Source organism: Drechmeria coniospora, chromosome 01, assembly GCF_001625195.1.
Source record: "Drechmeria coniospora strain ARSEF 6962 chromosome 01, whole genome shotgun sequence".
Taxonomy (NCBI): Eukaryota; Fungi; Ascomycota; class Sordariomycetes; order Hypocreales; family Ophiocordycipitaceae; genus Drechmeria; species Drechmeria coniospora.
In genome coordinates this window covers 6,448,402-6,463,090 of record NC_054389.1, presented here as the reverse complement: position 1 = coordinate 6,463,090, position 14,689 = coordinate 6,448,402, and the positions used below count along the sequence as shown (strand labels likewise).

The window sequence follows — 14,689 nt, the reverse complement described above, 5'->3', positions numbered from 1 at the left end:
CAATTCCAGTATCCTTCCAGCAAACACCAGAGCCTCGTCGTCAACGCGGTCCAGGAATGTCCCAGAATACAGAGCCAGCCATGGATTACACGGGCGGCAGCCCGAAAGCTGAGCATCTCTGTGTCCTCGTCCACGGCGTAAGCGACCCAAGCACTTGGTACCTGCATGCAGTACGTCATCACTCACAGAGCCGCAGCTCTGGGGGAACCCCAACCACATGAAAAACATTGCCAAATGCCTACGATCGCAATACCCACCCGACGAGCTGTACATGCTCCTTGCCAAGCGCAACAGCGGAAGCTTCACCTACGATGGTATTGAGCTGGGCGGCGCCCGCGTCTGCGCCGAGATTGAGGAGGAGATTCGCTCCATCGAGAGTCGAGGCGGCAAGATTACCAAGCTCAGCATCATAGGATACTCCCTCGGCGGACTCGTTTCGCGCTACGCCGTGGGGCTGCTCTACGCCAAAGGAATCTTGGATACGCTTGATTGCATGGTTCGTCCCTCGTCCCCCGGTCGCCGCCCTCGTCCCTGCTCTGCTGACGAAAGCTGGTCCTAGAACTTTGTCACATTCGCGTCTCCCCACCTCGGCGTTCGCTCCCCCCTCAAAGGCTGGCATAACCATGTATGGAACGTCATAGGAGCTCGGACCTTGTCCATGTCGGGACGCCAACTGTTCACCATCGACAAGTTCCGCGACACCGGCCGGCCACTGCTGTCCGTGCTCGCCGATCCCGCCTCGATATTCATGCGCGGCCTCCGCAAGTTCAAGAGGCATACGCTCTACACCAACATCGTCAACGACAGGAGTGCCGTCTACTACACCACCGGGATCCAAAAGACGGATCCGTATCGGCGAAACCTGGAGAACATCAAGGTCAACTACCTCAAAGGCTGCGAAGGCGTCATCCTCGACCCTGCCATGCCCATTGTGCCGCTTCCTAAAGTGTGCCGGCCTGCCACCTTTTCATCCGTCACGGGCCTCCTCCTACGCTGGACGAAGCGCATTCCGTTCATGGTCATGATCGCCGTCTTCGTCCCCATCGGCACCGTCGCCTTTCTGTGCAACTCGGTCGTGCAAACGATCCGCAGCTCCGGCCGGATAAAGCAGCATGAGACGGGCAGGGGAAGCTTCAGCATAGCAGAATACCGCGTGCCGCTGCTCATCAAGGAGCTCCGCGGCGAAGTCGAGAACGCGTACGAGGCGCTGAACAGCTCGCAGAATCAGGACTACTTGGCCACCGAAGACGAGGACGACGACTATGACATGGAACCGGAAGAGAGGAACCTGATGAGGCGCGAGCGGAGGCTGTCGGTGCCGACACAGCCAACGTTGGCATTGGCACCATATCAGTTCGAGATGATACGCTCTCTAGACTCGCTCAACTGGCGCAAGTATCCCGTATGGATCCACAACGACCGACACGCGCATGCCGCCATCATCGTCCGTATGGCGAAGAAGACATTCGACGAGGGGTGGATCGTCTTGAGGCACTTTGTCGACGGCGAATTTTTAATATGACGGCACGACGTCGAGATGGACATCAGGATGTGCATACTACATACATGATATGATGCTGGAATACAAGGGGGGATGCATACTAGCATTGGTTTCAATAATTATTAATGCTGTACAAGTAACAACTTCGTAAGTATGTATTTGATTGTAAGTACTACGGAGTACTTGGTACTTTCATGTAGTGTAAGTTCACTTGGAGTAATTACTGTACGGAGTACGGAGTACTCCGTTCTTGCAGTACTTACATTTACATGTACAAGTCGACGGCGTGCGACAAGCAGCCGATACGGACGCTAGCGTCGGTAACAACTCGACTAAAATGATGCTGTAAGGGAAGATTGTGGATGGCTGCCTACTTGCAATGGTCAAAAGCTTGTCGCCAGAATTCAGCAGAATTTTACCGTCTTGAAGATGGCCTTCTTTTTCTTTGCATTTCCCCATGTCTTGAACGTCTGTCGCATTCGTCATTCGCCACCTCGGCATGTCGGTAAATGAGGTGAACGAGGGTAGAACTTGATCACGTGAACGGCGTCTCCCAGACCAGGGTTCCCCGCACCGCTGGCCAATCACAAGGCTAGGGACGTCAGCACGGAAAAAGCTGTCCGTGCTCGTGGTGCCATTTGGCATATCCATCATCCGACGGATCCAACAAACGTTCCAAAGCGACTGGACCTGCCCTTTATCCCTCTCCCTCTATCACCCTTCGCCACCTCGCCATCCTAATCCTCCCACTCCAGCTCCTTTCTCCTCGTCCTCCCTCTCGCTCGCAATCCGTCGTCCTCTTGCCAGCATTTTTGATTGGTCTTGAGGGACTGGATTGCAAGAGGTCATCGGCTGTCGGAATGTGCTAGTCTCCAAGGCCAGCGACGAAGTCTCCGTGTGAGCTTCATCAGCACCGTTCGACCATCAACGACGCCGACGGCTCATCGACAGGCCAAAGCCTCGAGCCGGCATCATGGTCCTCACGCATACCACCGGGCACACATACTCTCACCCGTTCCCCACCGTCACCCTCGCCTACTTCCTACGGTACTCTTCTCCACAGCTCAACCCCTTCGCCACACATGTATTGAGCACCGACACCATCTCCAGCCGTGTCGACCCGGACACGCAACGGATACACACGACACGAATCCATCTGAAGAAGAGCCGGCTTCCAAAGGCCATTTACAAGCTCTTGCCGCGAAGCATGACGGGAGGTTCCAGGGATAAGGCATCGTACATCCTCGAGACCAGCGTCGTCGACATCAAGGAGGGCTGGATGAAGACGGAGAGCCGCAACCTCAACTTCACGGGCGTTTTGTCCGTCATCGAGAGACAACAGTTTAGCGTCCCGTCGGAGGCAGATCGCGGCCTCAACGCGTCCCGGAACGAGACCGACGTTCGCACCTCGGTCGTCTTTCGCTCGAGGCTGGGCGAGAAGCTCCGCGGAAGGCTTGGCCAAGCTCACGAGGATGGCTGGCTGACGGGCTTCATCGGCGGATGGGGCGCCAAAAGCATCCAGCGCAGCATCGAGACGGTTGCCTCTTCCAAGTCCATGGACCAGCTCGGCAGGAGCCGCGATGGCATGCGGCTCGTGCTCGAGCGAATCCGCAATAACGGTGTGATTGGCGTGCTGGAGACGCTTCGCACGGAACGCCAGATGCGGATGGTGTGACCACCGGACCGGCCTGACGACGCGGCAGGTGGTGAAGCATCTTGTTGACGTGGCAGGCGCCGTCAGGACGTCGGGAATCGACGGATGATGCATCCTCCTGTATACTACACTTTTTAGCAAGGCGTTACGTGTCTTTTGGGTCAGAGGCTGCTTGGGCTGTCAGTGGGACTGGACGTGGTTGGCGGAAGATGCGCTGTCAGGTCGATTGGGATCCCCTCTCTTGTGAAGCAAAAATGTTCGAATAGGATGGGAAAAAGTACATCTGGCTACTCCGGCATCAAGGAACCGAAAATATATGTAAGCTGGCGTCAGGGGCATCCCCGTACGGTCACTCCGGGAGTCGCGTCGCTCTCTCGCGAACATGCAAGGGCATGTCGGGGCTATTAGTGTCCACATAGATGAGTCTGAACTAAAACTACTGTCCAACTCGTTTACTCGTGATCCTTCGCCTCGCAGTTCGGGGCGGATCACACTCCCTCTGAGGTCAACACATGAGCTAGCAGGAGAACATGGACGAGAACCGCTGGCTTGATGTACAAGAATATATTAGTAGTTGTACATTTACGTACACGTTAGTGCAAGTCCGTCACCAGCCGGCATCATGTGTGCGTTACAGCATACAGCACGGAGTACACATAAGTGGCATCTGCACCGTCACGGTCCACCAGCAGAGCAACGTTTCGAGGTTTCCCTTGCTGATCGCCCCCATGTTGTTCAATATCGAGTCCCTCCGCATACTTCAGGCGGGGCGGTTCCCGGCTCTGGCTTGTCATCCACCCAAGTACCTTCTGCTACGGAGTAACTAGTAGTAATATTAGCCTAGCGTTATTATACTGTAAGTATGTACATACTGTACTTGAAGGTGTACACGTACAACTTCAACGAACAAGCTTCGGGTGATTCCTCTACAACCACAGATACCAGCATTATACTCCTTCATTGCGTGAGGGTCGTACGGCAGAGAACCGAGACTTGTCGGAAGCATCTTGCATCTCACTGGAATTTTTGACGCAAAATCTCTTGCTCGTTCATAACAAAGGAAATAAATGTCAGGATCAATGATGGCGGAGCCAGTCTCTGTTCTGTTCGTGTGCCTAGGCAACATCTGCCGATCGACCATGGCCGAGGGTATTTTTCAGCATCTGGCCAAGGATGCGCGGTACAAGGACAAGATTGGACGAGTAGACTCTTGCGGAACGGGTTGGTAGCCTCGATCGGCCGCTTTCCTCGAGGCTGACGACCGAGGCTGACGGAGACGAATTCTTGACGACAGCTGCCTATCACACGGGTGATGAGCCCGACTCGCGGACCATGTCCACGCTCGAGGACAACGGCATCACTGACTACCGCCACCGAGCGCGGAAGGTGAGCGTCCCCCGAGTCCACTGTTGGACAGAGCGACTGACGGATGCAGTTTCTGACGAGCGACTTTGAAAAATTTGACTACATCTTTGCCATGGATCGGTCGAACCTGTCGGACCTGCAGCGGCTGCAGCGCGGTAACGCAAACAGCAAGGCGAAGCTGATGCTGTTTGGCGACTTCGCCGGAGGCAAGAAGGGCGAGGTGGTCGAGGACCCTTACTACGGCGGACGGGACGGGTTCGAGAAGGCGTTTGAACAATGCTCACGCTTCGCAAACAATTTCCTCAACGAGGTGGTGGGCGAGTGACGGATGGATGAGCGGTCGGTTGGCCCCTTCTCATGAGGTCGGCTTGGACGCGCGAGCTTCGGCGAGGTGAGATGGATTCAGGCCATGCGTGTTTCCGTCAGTGCATGCACATGCCTCGTTTCAAACACGTCACCCCTACGCTCCATACGAGAGGGATACTTGCATAGACTGCCCAAAAGTGACGAATGTCATAGGACTGAACAGGGTGCTCGCCGTCAGACTCGTGCGAGCAGATTACTCGTGATGCATTGTGGATAGTACGAGGTAGGTCGTAATCAGTGCATATGTACTCGGCACACCATACTCCGCACTCCGCACACCTGCAAGCATCAGCGTACGGGGCAGCGTAATACTACCTACTTAGATGTCAGGTAGGCGGCAGCTTCTCGCCAACGCGCCAATCTTGTCAGCTTCAGCCCTACGGATACGTCTGTGTGGCAGCCAGGTGAGATCAGACGGAGGACGAGCGCAAGGGGTGTCGAGAAACGAAAGGGTGGCATCGAGGGCGCAACACGACGGCCGCCGAGGTCTCGCGAGGGTCGAGGACACGGATTCAAACTGTCCAGCGCTGCTGGCTCACGGCCGATGACTGAGGCTCGAGGACGACCTGAGGAATGAGCATTACACCGAGCGGTTTGCATGGGGCTTGGTACGATGAAATGTGTGGCCCCATGTATCCGCAGGTTTACGAGGAATCGCGTAATCCTGCTCGTGGAGGGGTTTCGCTTGGCTTTTGCCGCTCCTGTGTCGGACCTGGTTTTCGCAGTCACATCCACATCGCTCGTCCATCGTCTCACAGACTATGCGAGACGCCGTGCAAGTACCCTGCACTGTCAGCACGAAAGTGGTCAAATCGTCTCGTTCGCTCGTCATCAGACAAGAGGAGACGGTCTCGGCAAGAATTTCGGAGGAGGATGTTGTTGGTACAGGTGGCGACGACGCACTGTGCTAGCTGGCTAGCTTGCTTGCTTGTCCCCATCGCTGGTCACTGCGGGGCATGTGGCGCTAGCTGGGCGTAAGTACTTAGGTTGGTCATAGCTGGGAGCAGTTGGAAGCAGGCGAATGCCGTTGCAGGCTCGCAGCCCCGTACATGTACATGTTGGCATAAGTACGAGATGTAGTGATACACCTCCTCGGCACCCACCAAGCTACCCACCCAGTGTACAAGTACTTACACATGTCATTGACAGGGTGTACATGAACCTGCAGCAAGCGAACAAAGTACAGTACGCTACGAGAACCTTGGGTTCGAACGTTGCATCTCCCAAGGTACGTACTTGCAATCAATCGACTGCTGTCCCCTCCCCTCTTCGGCAACGCCCGCCCATCCATCATCACATCATCCATTGCTTCAAGCAGCTGTGATTCTTGTCCCATCGTCCTCCGTGCTGCTGCGGCCGGTCTTTCATCGTCGCCACTGCCTTTTCCGCTCCGGAATCCCACCTACAGGCATCCTTGCCGTGCCGCTTCCCGCCTTGCCGCACCGTTCCCCGCCTCTCCATCGAAGGAGGCTGTCGCTCGCCGCGATAAGCTTCGATTTGGATTGAATCTCGTCGACCCCGCGCGAAAAGACACCAGGCGCCGCGCCGCCCGCAACCTGCCATGGCTGATCTCCAAGGACGCAAGGTCTTCAAGGTCTTCAACCAGGATTTCGTCGTCGACGAACGATACACCGTCACCAAGGAGCTCGGGCAGGGCGCCTACGGTATCGTCTGGTGAGTCGCCTCGCTCGATGCCACATCACGACTCTTCCCGACTGCCGCTAGCGTCGCACGCAGCGTAGCTTGCAGGTGCGGTCCTGGTAGATGCTGATGCTGATGCTGATGCCAATGTCGATGCCGATGCTGATGCCGATGCTGGTGCCAATGCTAATGATGATGATTCTTCAGCGCCGCCGTGAACAACCAGACCACTGAGGGTGTCGCCATCAAAAAGGTGACCAATGTCTTCAGCAAGAAGATTCTCGCCAAGCGCGCCCTGCGCGAGATTAAGCTGCTTCAGCACTTTCGCGGCCACCGCAACGTACGTCGTCGGCCGTTTCAACGCCGCCCAACCCAAGAGAGAAACTAATGTGTGCCTTCCCGCCTCCCAGATTACCTGCTTGTACGACATGGACATTCCGAGACCGCAGGACTTCAACGAGACGTACCTGTACGAAGGTCAGTCATCGCTCACCCGGCTCCGAGGCCTGTTTTTCTCGACGGCCGGTGATGCTACCCCGCTGCCACTTTGCGCTGACCGACCAGCAGAGCTGATGGAGTGCGACTTGGCGGCCATTATCCGATCCGGCCAACCCCTGACCGACGCCCACTTCCAGTCCTTCATCTACCAGATCCTCTGCGGTCTCAAATACATTCACTCGGCCAACGTGCTGCACCGCGACCTTAAACCCGGTAACTTGCTCGTCAACGCCGACTGCGAGCTCAAGATCTGCGACTTCGGCTTGGCCCGTGGCTTCTCCGTCGATCCCGAGGAGAATGCGGGGTACATGACCGAGTACGTGGCGACGAGGTGGTACCGCGCTCCCGAGATCATGCTGAGCTTTCAGAGCTACACCAAAGCCAGTAGGTGGACCCCCCCCCCTCGCCTGCCGGCTAGCCGTCTTGTCCTTGGCTTGGCCTTGACCTTCATGCAATGCTGACCCTCGCGTCCGCAGTTGACGTCTGGTCCGTCGGCTGCATTCTCGCCGAGCTCCTCGGCGGCAGGCCCTTCTTCAAGGGGCGCGACTATGTCGACCAGCTGAACCAGATTCTGCACATACTCGGCACGCCCAACGAGGAGACACTCGCGCGCATCGGCTCGCCCCGGGCGCAGGAGTACGTCCGCAACCTCCCCTTCATGCCCAAGAAGGCCTTCCCGACCCTCTTTCCCGGCGCCAACCCCGATGCGCTCGACCTCCTCGACAAGATGCTCGCCTTTGACCCCTCCTCCCGCATCAGCGTCGAGCAGGCGCTCGAGCACCAGTACCTTCACATCTGGCACGACCCCTCGGACGAACCCGACTGCCCGACCACGTTCAACTTTGACTTTGAAGTCCTCGACGAAGTCGGCGAGATGCGCAAGGTGATCCTCGACGAGGTCCACAGCTTCCGCCAGCTCGTCCGCACCCTTCCCGGCGCTGGCGGAGGTCTCGCCGGCGGAGGTCAGCAGCCTGCCGCCGGCCAGGTGCCTCTCCCCCAGCAGGGGGGTCAGTGGACGGCCCAGGATCCTCGGCCGCAGGAGTACATATCGCAAGGCCAAGGGCTTGAGCAGGATCTCCAGGCTGGGCTGGACGCGTCGAGGAGGTAGATGAGACGTTGCAAGATGCCGTTCGCTAGGTCGAGCGCGTCAAGGACCCATGCGCACACCAGCAAGAATGGAATGGTCGAGATTCCATCATTGGGTCCGCCATCGGGCGTCGTTTTGAGCGTGATGAGCGTGTTGATGACGAAAACGTACGTCGCCTGGCCCGTTTACGGACCACGGGTGACGGGCGTCAGGGCGTTGCGGCTGACGGAAATGAGCGTCTGTGACGAGGATGATTTGGATACGATCCTCTCACTACTAGCCTCGCTCCGCCTGGCTCCTGCTCCGTACCTACCTACTTACTTATTTGTACTCACTCCTACCTTCATTTCGCCTTCTCCTTGTACCTGCCGACGTACTTGTACGTAGGTACGTAACCACACTATCTACTAGACTTGGCAGTACCTATTACTACGGACCTATATCAGGGTGAATGTGTCTGCCACTCATATTGGTTCTCTAGAATTCGTGTTCGTGCAAGAACCTGTAGTATTCATGCAAACCCCAGGGACTACTGATTAAGCTCCTCGACGAGGTGCTGGCTTGTCACAGCTGCTAGGAAGTAACGAGGCGGTCGCGAAACATGGCCTCTCCAACGGCTTGACCATGCATTCGCACAGGGTTGCAAGTAATTAAATAGTATAATTCGTCTACACAAACACGTACACGTATACGTACATGATGCATGAAAAATTCGCAGCTCGGGGTAATACAACGTGGCGTGGTTGTTGGCGTACTTTATTTCCCAAATGCACAGCCATTCGGCCAACGAACGCATCGGTGCCGTGGGTAGCATCGACGCAGGCGCCTACACGAGCATGCAGCTGGGCACAAAGGCGGGAATCCCCTATCCAATTCGCACCTCACAATGCATTCGGGGTGCCTCGCCGTCCTGTCATGACTCCTGTTCCATATACATTTTGCCGGGACCCAGGACAATAGGGCAAAAAGGGGGAGGCTTAAAGGGGAGAGTAAACAAGAATGGAAAATTGCCGGGTGTATGTGCATGCGGCTCTGGAGGTACGCTCCAACTGCGGGCGAGCCGGTGGTCCGGATGCCTTCTGCTAGCTAGCCGTAGAACCAGTACATGGCCGTGTAGCTTGTGCTGTCCTGGCCGGCCGCCTTGCCGCAGCCATGGCTGACGCCTCCGGCGGTGAAGACGCGGTAGACAAACTTGGCACCAACAGCGGCGGTGCCCTGCTTCGATCCTAGGAAGAGCCAGCTCACGGCACCGGTGCCCTCCGGTCCCTTGGATGCTCTCTTGGGGGCGTCTACCATGGCCAGTTTCGTGGCCGAGAGCTTGATCCTGCCGCGGTCGAGGACAAAGACGGGTATGCCGTTGGAGTCGAAGTAATGATGGCCGAGGAAGGGCAGGGCCTTCATCCCTGGGAGCCTCAGAGGAGCATCGGCCGGGAAGGGTCGGGTGGTCGAGGCGCCCGGAGATGTCGGCTCGACGCGACCGGCCGCGGACTTGTTCAGGTTCAGAGGAACCTTGTGGTTCCGGAGGGCCCAGCCGGTGAGGCTTTCGAACCCCCTCGGAGAGAGCGACTCGTGGCCCTGGCCCGGGTACAAGGCGGATACATCGTATAGCATGGCGAGGGCGCCGGCGGCGTCAGCACTACCGCCGACGGTGGCACATGTGTAATTCTGAATGCCAAAGCCTAGCACTATTTTCTTGAGAGTGACATCCGGCGGAGGGGCAGGCAGGTTCCTGGCTAGCGAGCACATTGGGAGTCAATTCCTTTCCTTCCTCTTCCACGGAACACAGAGACGGGGTGGGAGCCACTTCAGCTGCACCTACCGGTTCCCGTCTGCGGTAGCACAGGCGTCTCGCCGCCTGTCGGTGTATCACAGATCGGCACGGCGGTGGAACAGGCTGTAGAAGCGACGAGGAGGAGCAGGACTGCCGTGGCGAACATGGTGGCTGGCGGAACGAAGCTGAGATGCAGATGTAGATCTTCCGCCGGACGGGGGCCGTGGAGAGGCATCAAGATGTTGACGAAGTTCCATGTACATATATACGTACAGATGCTGGCTTGGGCATCAGAGCGGCCAAAGTCAGGCCTCGTCTCGACTCGACGACAAGAATAGAATGGTAGGCATGGGAAGGGGACTAGTCGGTAGTGGTGCATCCGCCTCGGCGCTTAGAGATCTCCCTCTGGCGGCATGCAGGAGCCCGTGCGTGAGTGGAACTCGGAACTGGTGAGGTTTTCCGGAAGCAGAGTAAAGTGGCTAGGAAGTAAGCAACGACACCAAGTCTCGCTGGCAGCATACAGAGGAGGCCTTAATCGGGGAGGGGACAGCGAAGAATTCCGGGGACCTGTGGGCAGGGCAGGGGATGCCCGAGCAGTGTGAGCGGCCGACGGTGGACGTGGTGAAGGGGGGGGCTCGAATCCATCGAGAGACGGACAGAGCCTCCATGGCGGATGTGTAGTTGTACTCTGTACGTCAAGCACGTACGAGCCCATGGACGGTGTTGAGGAAGCGACCAATGACTCGTGCATGCTTGCAAGCTTGTGCAACCGGGGGGTTGCAGCCACTTCCGTGTGGGGGTGGTGGCCGCCATCGTGAGCCTCGCCTCGCCTCGCCTCGTCACCTGCTTCGTTCGGAGAGTCGGAGAGTTGGCCGCAATGCACGCTCATGATTCGTCCTAATCGCCAGCAGCATCGCGCCGGCGGTACAGGCGCGGGTATAGTTCGATTCGCCCGATGGAATCGTCAGTTTTCACTGGATGGAGCAAGGCACCAGCTGTCGGTACACAGAGGGACGAAGGATGACCCAAGGACGGCTTTCTCTCTCTCGCTCTCGGCCAGTCCGTGTGACGTCGAACGGTGAGCTCAGCCTGGCGGCTTCTGGTCCTCACCGCCGGCTGCCCTGTCCAGGGAAAGGGAAAGCAGCTGGTGCACGACCGTACGCACATGGGTGCTGTATATGATGAGGAGTAAGTGTCAGCAGCAGGCATGCAAGCAGTAGGTAAAAAGTCAGCGTGGTCGTGTCATATACGTACGAGTACCTGTACGATGTCGAGCTCGCAAGCCGAGTCCTCCATCGCGGAGATGGAGAGGCAGACTGGCAGGGCAGGCCCCGGTAGAGAAACATGATACGGGACAGGGTTAGGTGGAGCAGGCAATCCGATGATATGAGGACCTGCACGTACATGCAAGTGAGGACGTGCGTGCATGTCTGCAAGCAAGTGAGTTTACATGTACGGAGAACCTACAGTAGGTATTTGGACGTACTTGCAGATGTACTTGTACGGCGGTAGCCTGTAGGTGCAGGTGCATGTAAGAATGACGCGCGTTAGAAGGCCTTGAGAACCAAAGCCACCACAGCTTCCCGCCCACCAGCCACGAACAGGCAGGCTTTGCAGCGGCAGAATAGCTACTAGGTACCTAAACAAAGCGTACAGTACTTCACTATAGCCCATAGCAGCAAGTGCCGCGGGGTCCATTGTTCCATCTCGTGGCGTACCCAACCTCCTGACATCACGCTTTGGTCCTTCATTTCTTCTACGGCGGCGAATGCGTCATATTCTGTTTCGTTGGTTCGCGACCCTGTCAACGCTGCAGCCTGCAGAGCAATGTTTCAGCCGGCTTCCTCCGACCGCACTGGCCATCGACTACGGCTCAGTCAAATCGGTTACTGCTCACCTATGCGGAGAAAAGTATCGGCTCCGGAGCGTGCAGGGGCACGATAAAATGAAGGCAATTCTTCCCAAAAAGAACAATCTCGGGAAGCCAGTATCCGTACTCCTTGCTAGGTTTTGGCTCCCTCGGGCCGTAATTGTATGCTTCGCCCACGGCGGATTGACGAATCGCCACTGGTGAGAACAAAGTACTGCGCAGCGTGAGCGCTGCGGGAGAACACCGTACGATCTCTTCAGCTTATGCAATGCCTAAATATAGGTGCACAAGGAGCAGCCGGCATGATGGCATCATGTACTCCGTAAAAGTATTTCCACTAGGCCCAGCGTCAACCCGACGCACAAGGCTGCCAGTATGGGAGATTTCAAGAAAACTATATGGCTGATGCCACGAGAAAGCGGTGTGAGGCACTCCGTGCAGGCACACCCAAGTACGTAACATCGTGAGCAAGTGCACTCGTGGAGCCAGTCACAAATCCTCGCTGGCGGGTCTAGGGTAGTCTGGCCCGCTGCGGAACGGGCGACATGCGAGCCGCGCCTGCACAATTGCCGAGCGGTACGTACTTATTACCCCCCAAGCCACAAATTGCTCATCCCCGCCAAACCGACTCAAGTACTTACTGTACAGTAATTAACTAATTATTGCTTGCTCCGTACGGCACGCGTGCTCGTAAGGTGCACAGGCTGCGAGCCGACGACGAACTGCCCTGCCCGCTTGTGCCCGTCCTAGGCGACTCGTCGATCAGCAATCAACAACGGGGGTTGGGAATGCTCCATCTTCCACCCATCTGGAACTCGCACGGCGCTCGCAGTTCGTGCTCGTGCCAGCATCGACAATGTCGCGTCGTCCGGCCAAGGGAGAGTACATCGAGACGGTGCGTGCCACGAGCACCTTGTCCAATTGCTGATCATGACCGGACTTGAGCTGACCTGAGCTCGCAGGATACAGGGAACAAGGTCTCTCGCAAGGCCATTCTCGTCGGCACGCAAAACATCATGCTCGGTGGCAAGACCGTCATCCAGCCCGAAGTCATGATCCGTGGCGACCTCGTCCGAACCGCCGCCCTCTCCGGAAGCGGCGGCGCCTCGGCGCCCGCCAGCAACACCGCCGTCGCCATCGGCCGCTACTGCTTCCTTGCCAAGGGCGCCCACCTGCGTCCGCCCGGCAGGCTCTACAAGGGCGTCTTCACCTACATGCCGCTGCGGCTCGGCGATCACGTCTTCGTCGGCCAGGGGACCGTCGTCCAAGCGGCCACGGTGGGCAGTCACGTCCACATCGGCAAGGGCTGCACCATAAACGAGTTTGCCCTCATCAAGGATTACGTCAAGGTTCTCGACGGCACCGTTGTCCCGCCCTTCATGGTCATACCCAGCTTCTCCATCGTCGCCGGCCAGCCGGCCCGAGTCGTGGGCGAGATACCGGAAGGGGGACACGAAGAGTTTGAACTGCGAGAACTGTACAAGACGGTCGGCAACAACCCGCAGCCCCCAGCGGCATGAACCGTGGGGCCTCTGCCGAGCATCGACAACGGTCGCCCGCTTAACCCTCCCATCCTCGCCAAGTCATCCTTCCACCTCGGACTACGTGTCGGACGGCGGCTCCTGGGAGACACTGGCTCCAGCGGATCTCTCCTTTCTGCTCGATGAAATGCCAACCTGCAGGCAAGGCCAGCTACCCATGTCTGCACCGGTCGATCCGACACACCGAGCCGGCCTTGCAGGGCCCTGAGTCCTGGTACCTTGCCTCGCCATGTTATTTGCACCCTCACGCCCTCGAAGCGCGAGCCCAAGAATGTGCATTGGTGCCGTGGGCATGCACACACTCCCAATGGCGTCGCCCCGACGAAAAATGCACCAGGGCTGATGCGGCTTCCCCGACGGCGCAGACCCACCCATGCCATCGCCCATCCGAGAGCGAGGAGTTGATGCGCCGTTTCGATGCCAGAAGTGAGAAGTGAGAGCATGGGACGATGGCGGCTGCGTGGGATTCTGCCGGAGGCGAAGCCCAACGACACGTGGAGGAGATTGTGATTTTGAGCGTGCAAAACAAAACATGCAGGACTGCAGGCACGGGGCCTTCAGTATCGTACATGCCTGTTCCCATGACAGCAATGAAATGTACTGCTGCCGCCACCGCCGTGGCATCACTCGTCACCATGGCTGGCCTCGTCCACGCCATCGAAATTGTCAATGAATACGGGAGCCGGGCATCTCATCATGACCACTCTCACAAGACGACGACGACGACGACGACGACGACGACAAGGACATGCATCCATTCCCGGTCAGACGCACATTGGCACCTGTCCCGTACCACCTTCCAGCGAGCGTGCCCTATCATCACCTTGGCGTACAGAGTCGGCGCGCGACAGCGACAGCGCCTACCCGACCTGCCTTCCAGACTCGTGCCATGAGCTGCGCCGCTCCCAATCACCATGACACCCATAAACGATGGCGTCTACACGTCGATGACGTCGACGCGTCGATGGGGTGCGGGCTCGATGCCGACGAGGGCTGAACCGACGGCGATGACGTCGAGGTACGGCTGGTGTGCTAGAGCCAGCCGGAGGACCTGGAGAGGGTGCTAGGTTTCAGCCTCGACGCACGGGTGGGCACGTGCCAGTTCGGCGGGCGGCCTCTGGTTCATACTCGGCATGCCACCCCGAGAGTTTCTTGCAGCGACCAGCGCCGACCGGAGCTTGCACGTGATGGGCTACCACTCGTGCGATGGCACTTATGCGGTCCCTTACCTCGACAGTTCGTGGGCGAGTCTGGGCGAAGCGCCAGCTTGGGCGTGCCGGATGGAAGCACATGCAATGCCACTTTTTTACTACGCAGCCAGCGAGCATCAACGCATTCATCAAGTTAGTACCGTTCGGCGCACGCCATCAGGAGGGCTGCTGTGGATGTGGCTAT

The 14,689-nt window shown here is 57.7% G+C and overlaps 6 protein-coding genes across 6 annotated transcripts; 5 read left to right on the top strand and 1 right to left on the bottom strand.

Moving 5' to 3' along the window:
• Positions 1-80: 80 nt before the first annotated feature.
• On the top strand, positions 81-1,522 carry DCS_01661 (lipid particle protein; the record flags this gene model as incomplete). Its single annotated transcript, XM_040798993.1, has 3 exons — positions 81-137; positions 197-496; positions 560-1,522. 3 exons carry the CDS (start codon positions 81-83, stop codon positions 1,520-1,522), a joined length of 1,320 nt encoding a protein of 439 aa, XP_040659876.1.
• A 952-nt stretch (positions 1,523-2,474) lies between these two features.
• Positions 2,475-3,176, top strand: DCS_01660 (uncharacterized protein; the record flags this gene model as incomplete). Its single annotated transcript, XM_040798992.1, has 1 exon — positions 2,475-3,176. One exon carries the CDS (start codon positions 2,475-2,477, stop codon positions 3,174-3,176), a length of 702 nt encoding a protein of 233 aa, XP_040659875.1.
• Positions 3,177-4,237: 1,061 nt separating this feature from the next.
• Positions 4,238-4,845, top strand: DCS_01659 (low molecular weight phosphotyrosine protein phosphatase; the record flags this gene model as incomplete). The annotated part of the gene is made up of 3 exons (XM_040798991.1): positions 4,238-4,376; positions 4,450-4,541; positions 4,591-4,845. 3 exons carry the CDS (start codon positions 4,238-4,240, stop codon positions 4,843-4,845), a joined length of 486 nt encoding a protein of 161 aa, XP_040659874.1.
• Positions 4,846-6,447: 1,602 nt separating this feature from the next.
• Positions 6,448-8,133, top strand: DCS_01658 (putative MAP kinase; the record flags this gene model as incomplete). Its single annotated transcript, XM_040798990.1, has 4 exons — positions 6,448-6,560; positions 6,735-6,867; positions 6,938-7,409; positions 7,502-8,133. The coding sequence occupies 4 exons, from the start codon at positions 6,448-6,450 to the stop codon at positions 8,131-8,133; spliced, it is 1,350 nt and encodes a 449-aa protein (XP_040659873.1).
• A 1,065-nt stretch (positions 8,134-9,198) lies between these two features.
• DCS_01657 (malate dehydrogenase) lies at positions 9,199-10,049 on the bottom strand (the record flags this gene model as incomplete). Its single annotated transcript, XM_040798989.1, has 2 exons — positions 9,199-9,845; positions 9,932-10,049. 2 exons carry the CDS (start codon positions 10,047-10,049, stop codon positions 9,199-9,201), a joined length of 765 nt encoding a protein of 254 aa, XP_040659872.1.
• A 2,560-nt stretch (positions 10,050-12,609) lies between these two features.
• On the top strand, positions 12,610-13,273 carry DCS_01656 (uncharacterized protein; the record flags this gene model as incomplete). Its single annotated transcript, XM_040798988.1, has 2 exons — positions 12,610-12,648; positions 12,716-13,273. The coding sequence occupies 2 exons, from the start codon at positions 12,610-12,612 to the stop codon at positions 13,271-13,273; spliced, it is 597 nt and encodes a 198-aa protein (XP_040659871.1).
• Between the last annotated feature and the right edge of the window lie 1,416 nt (positions 13,274-14,689).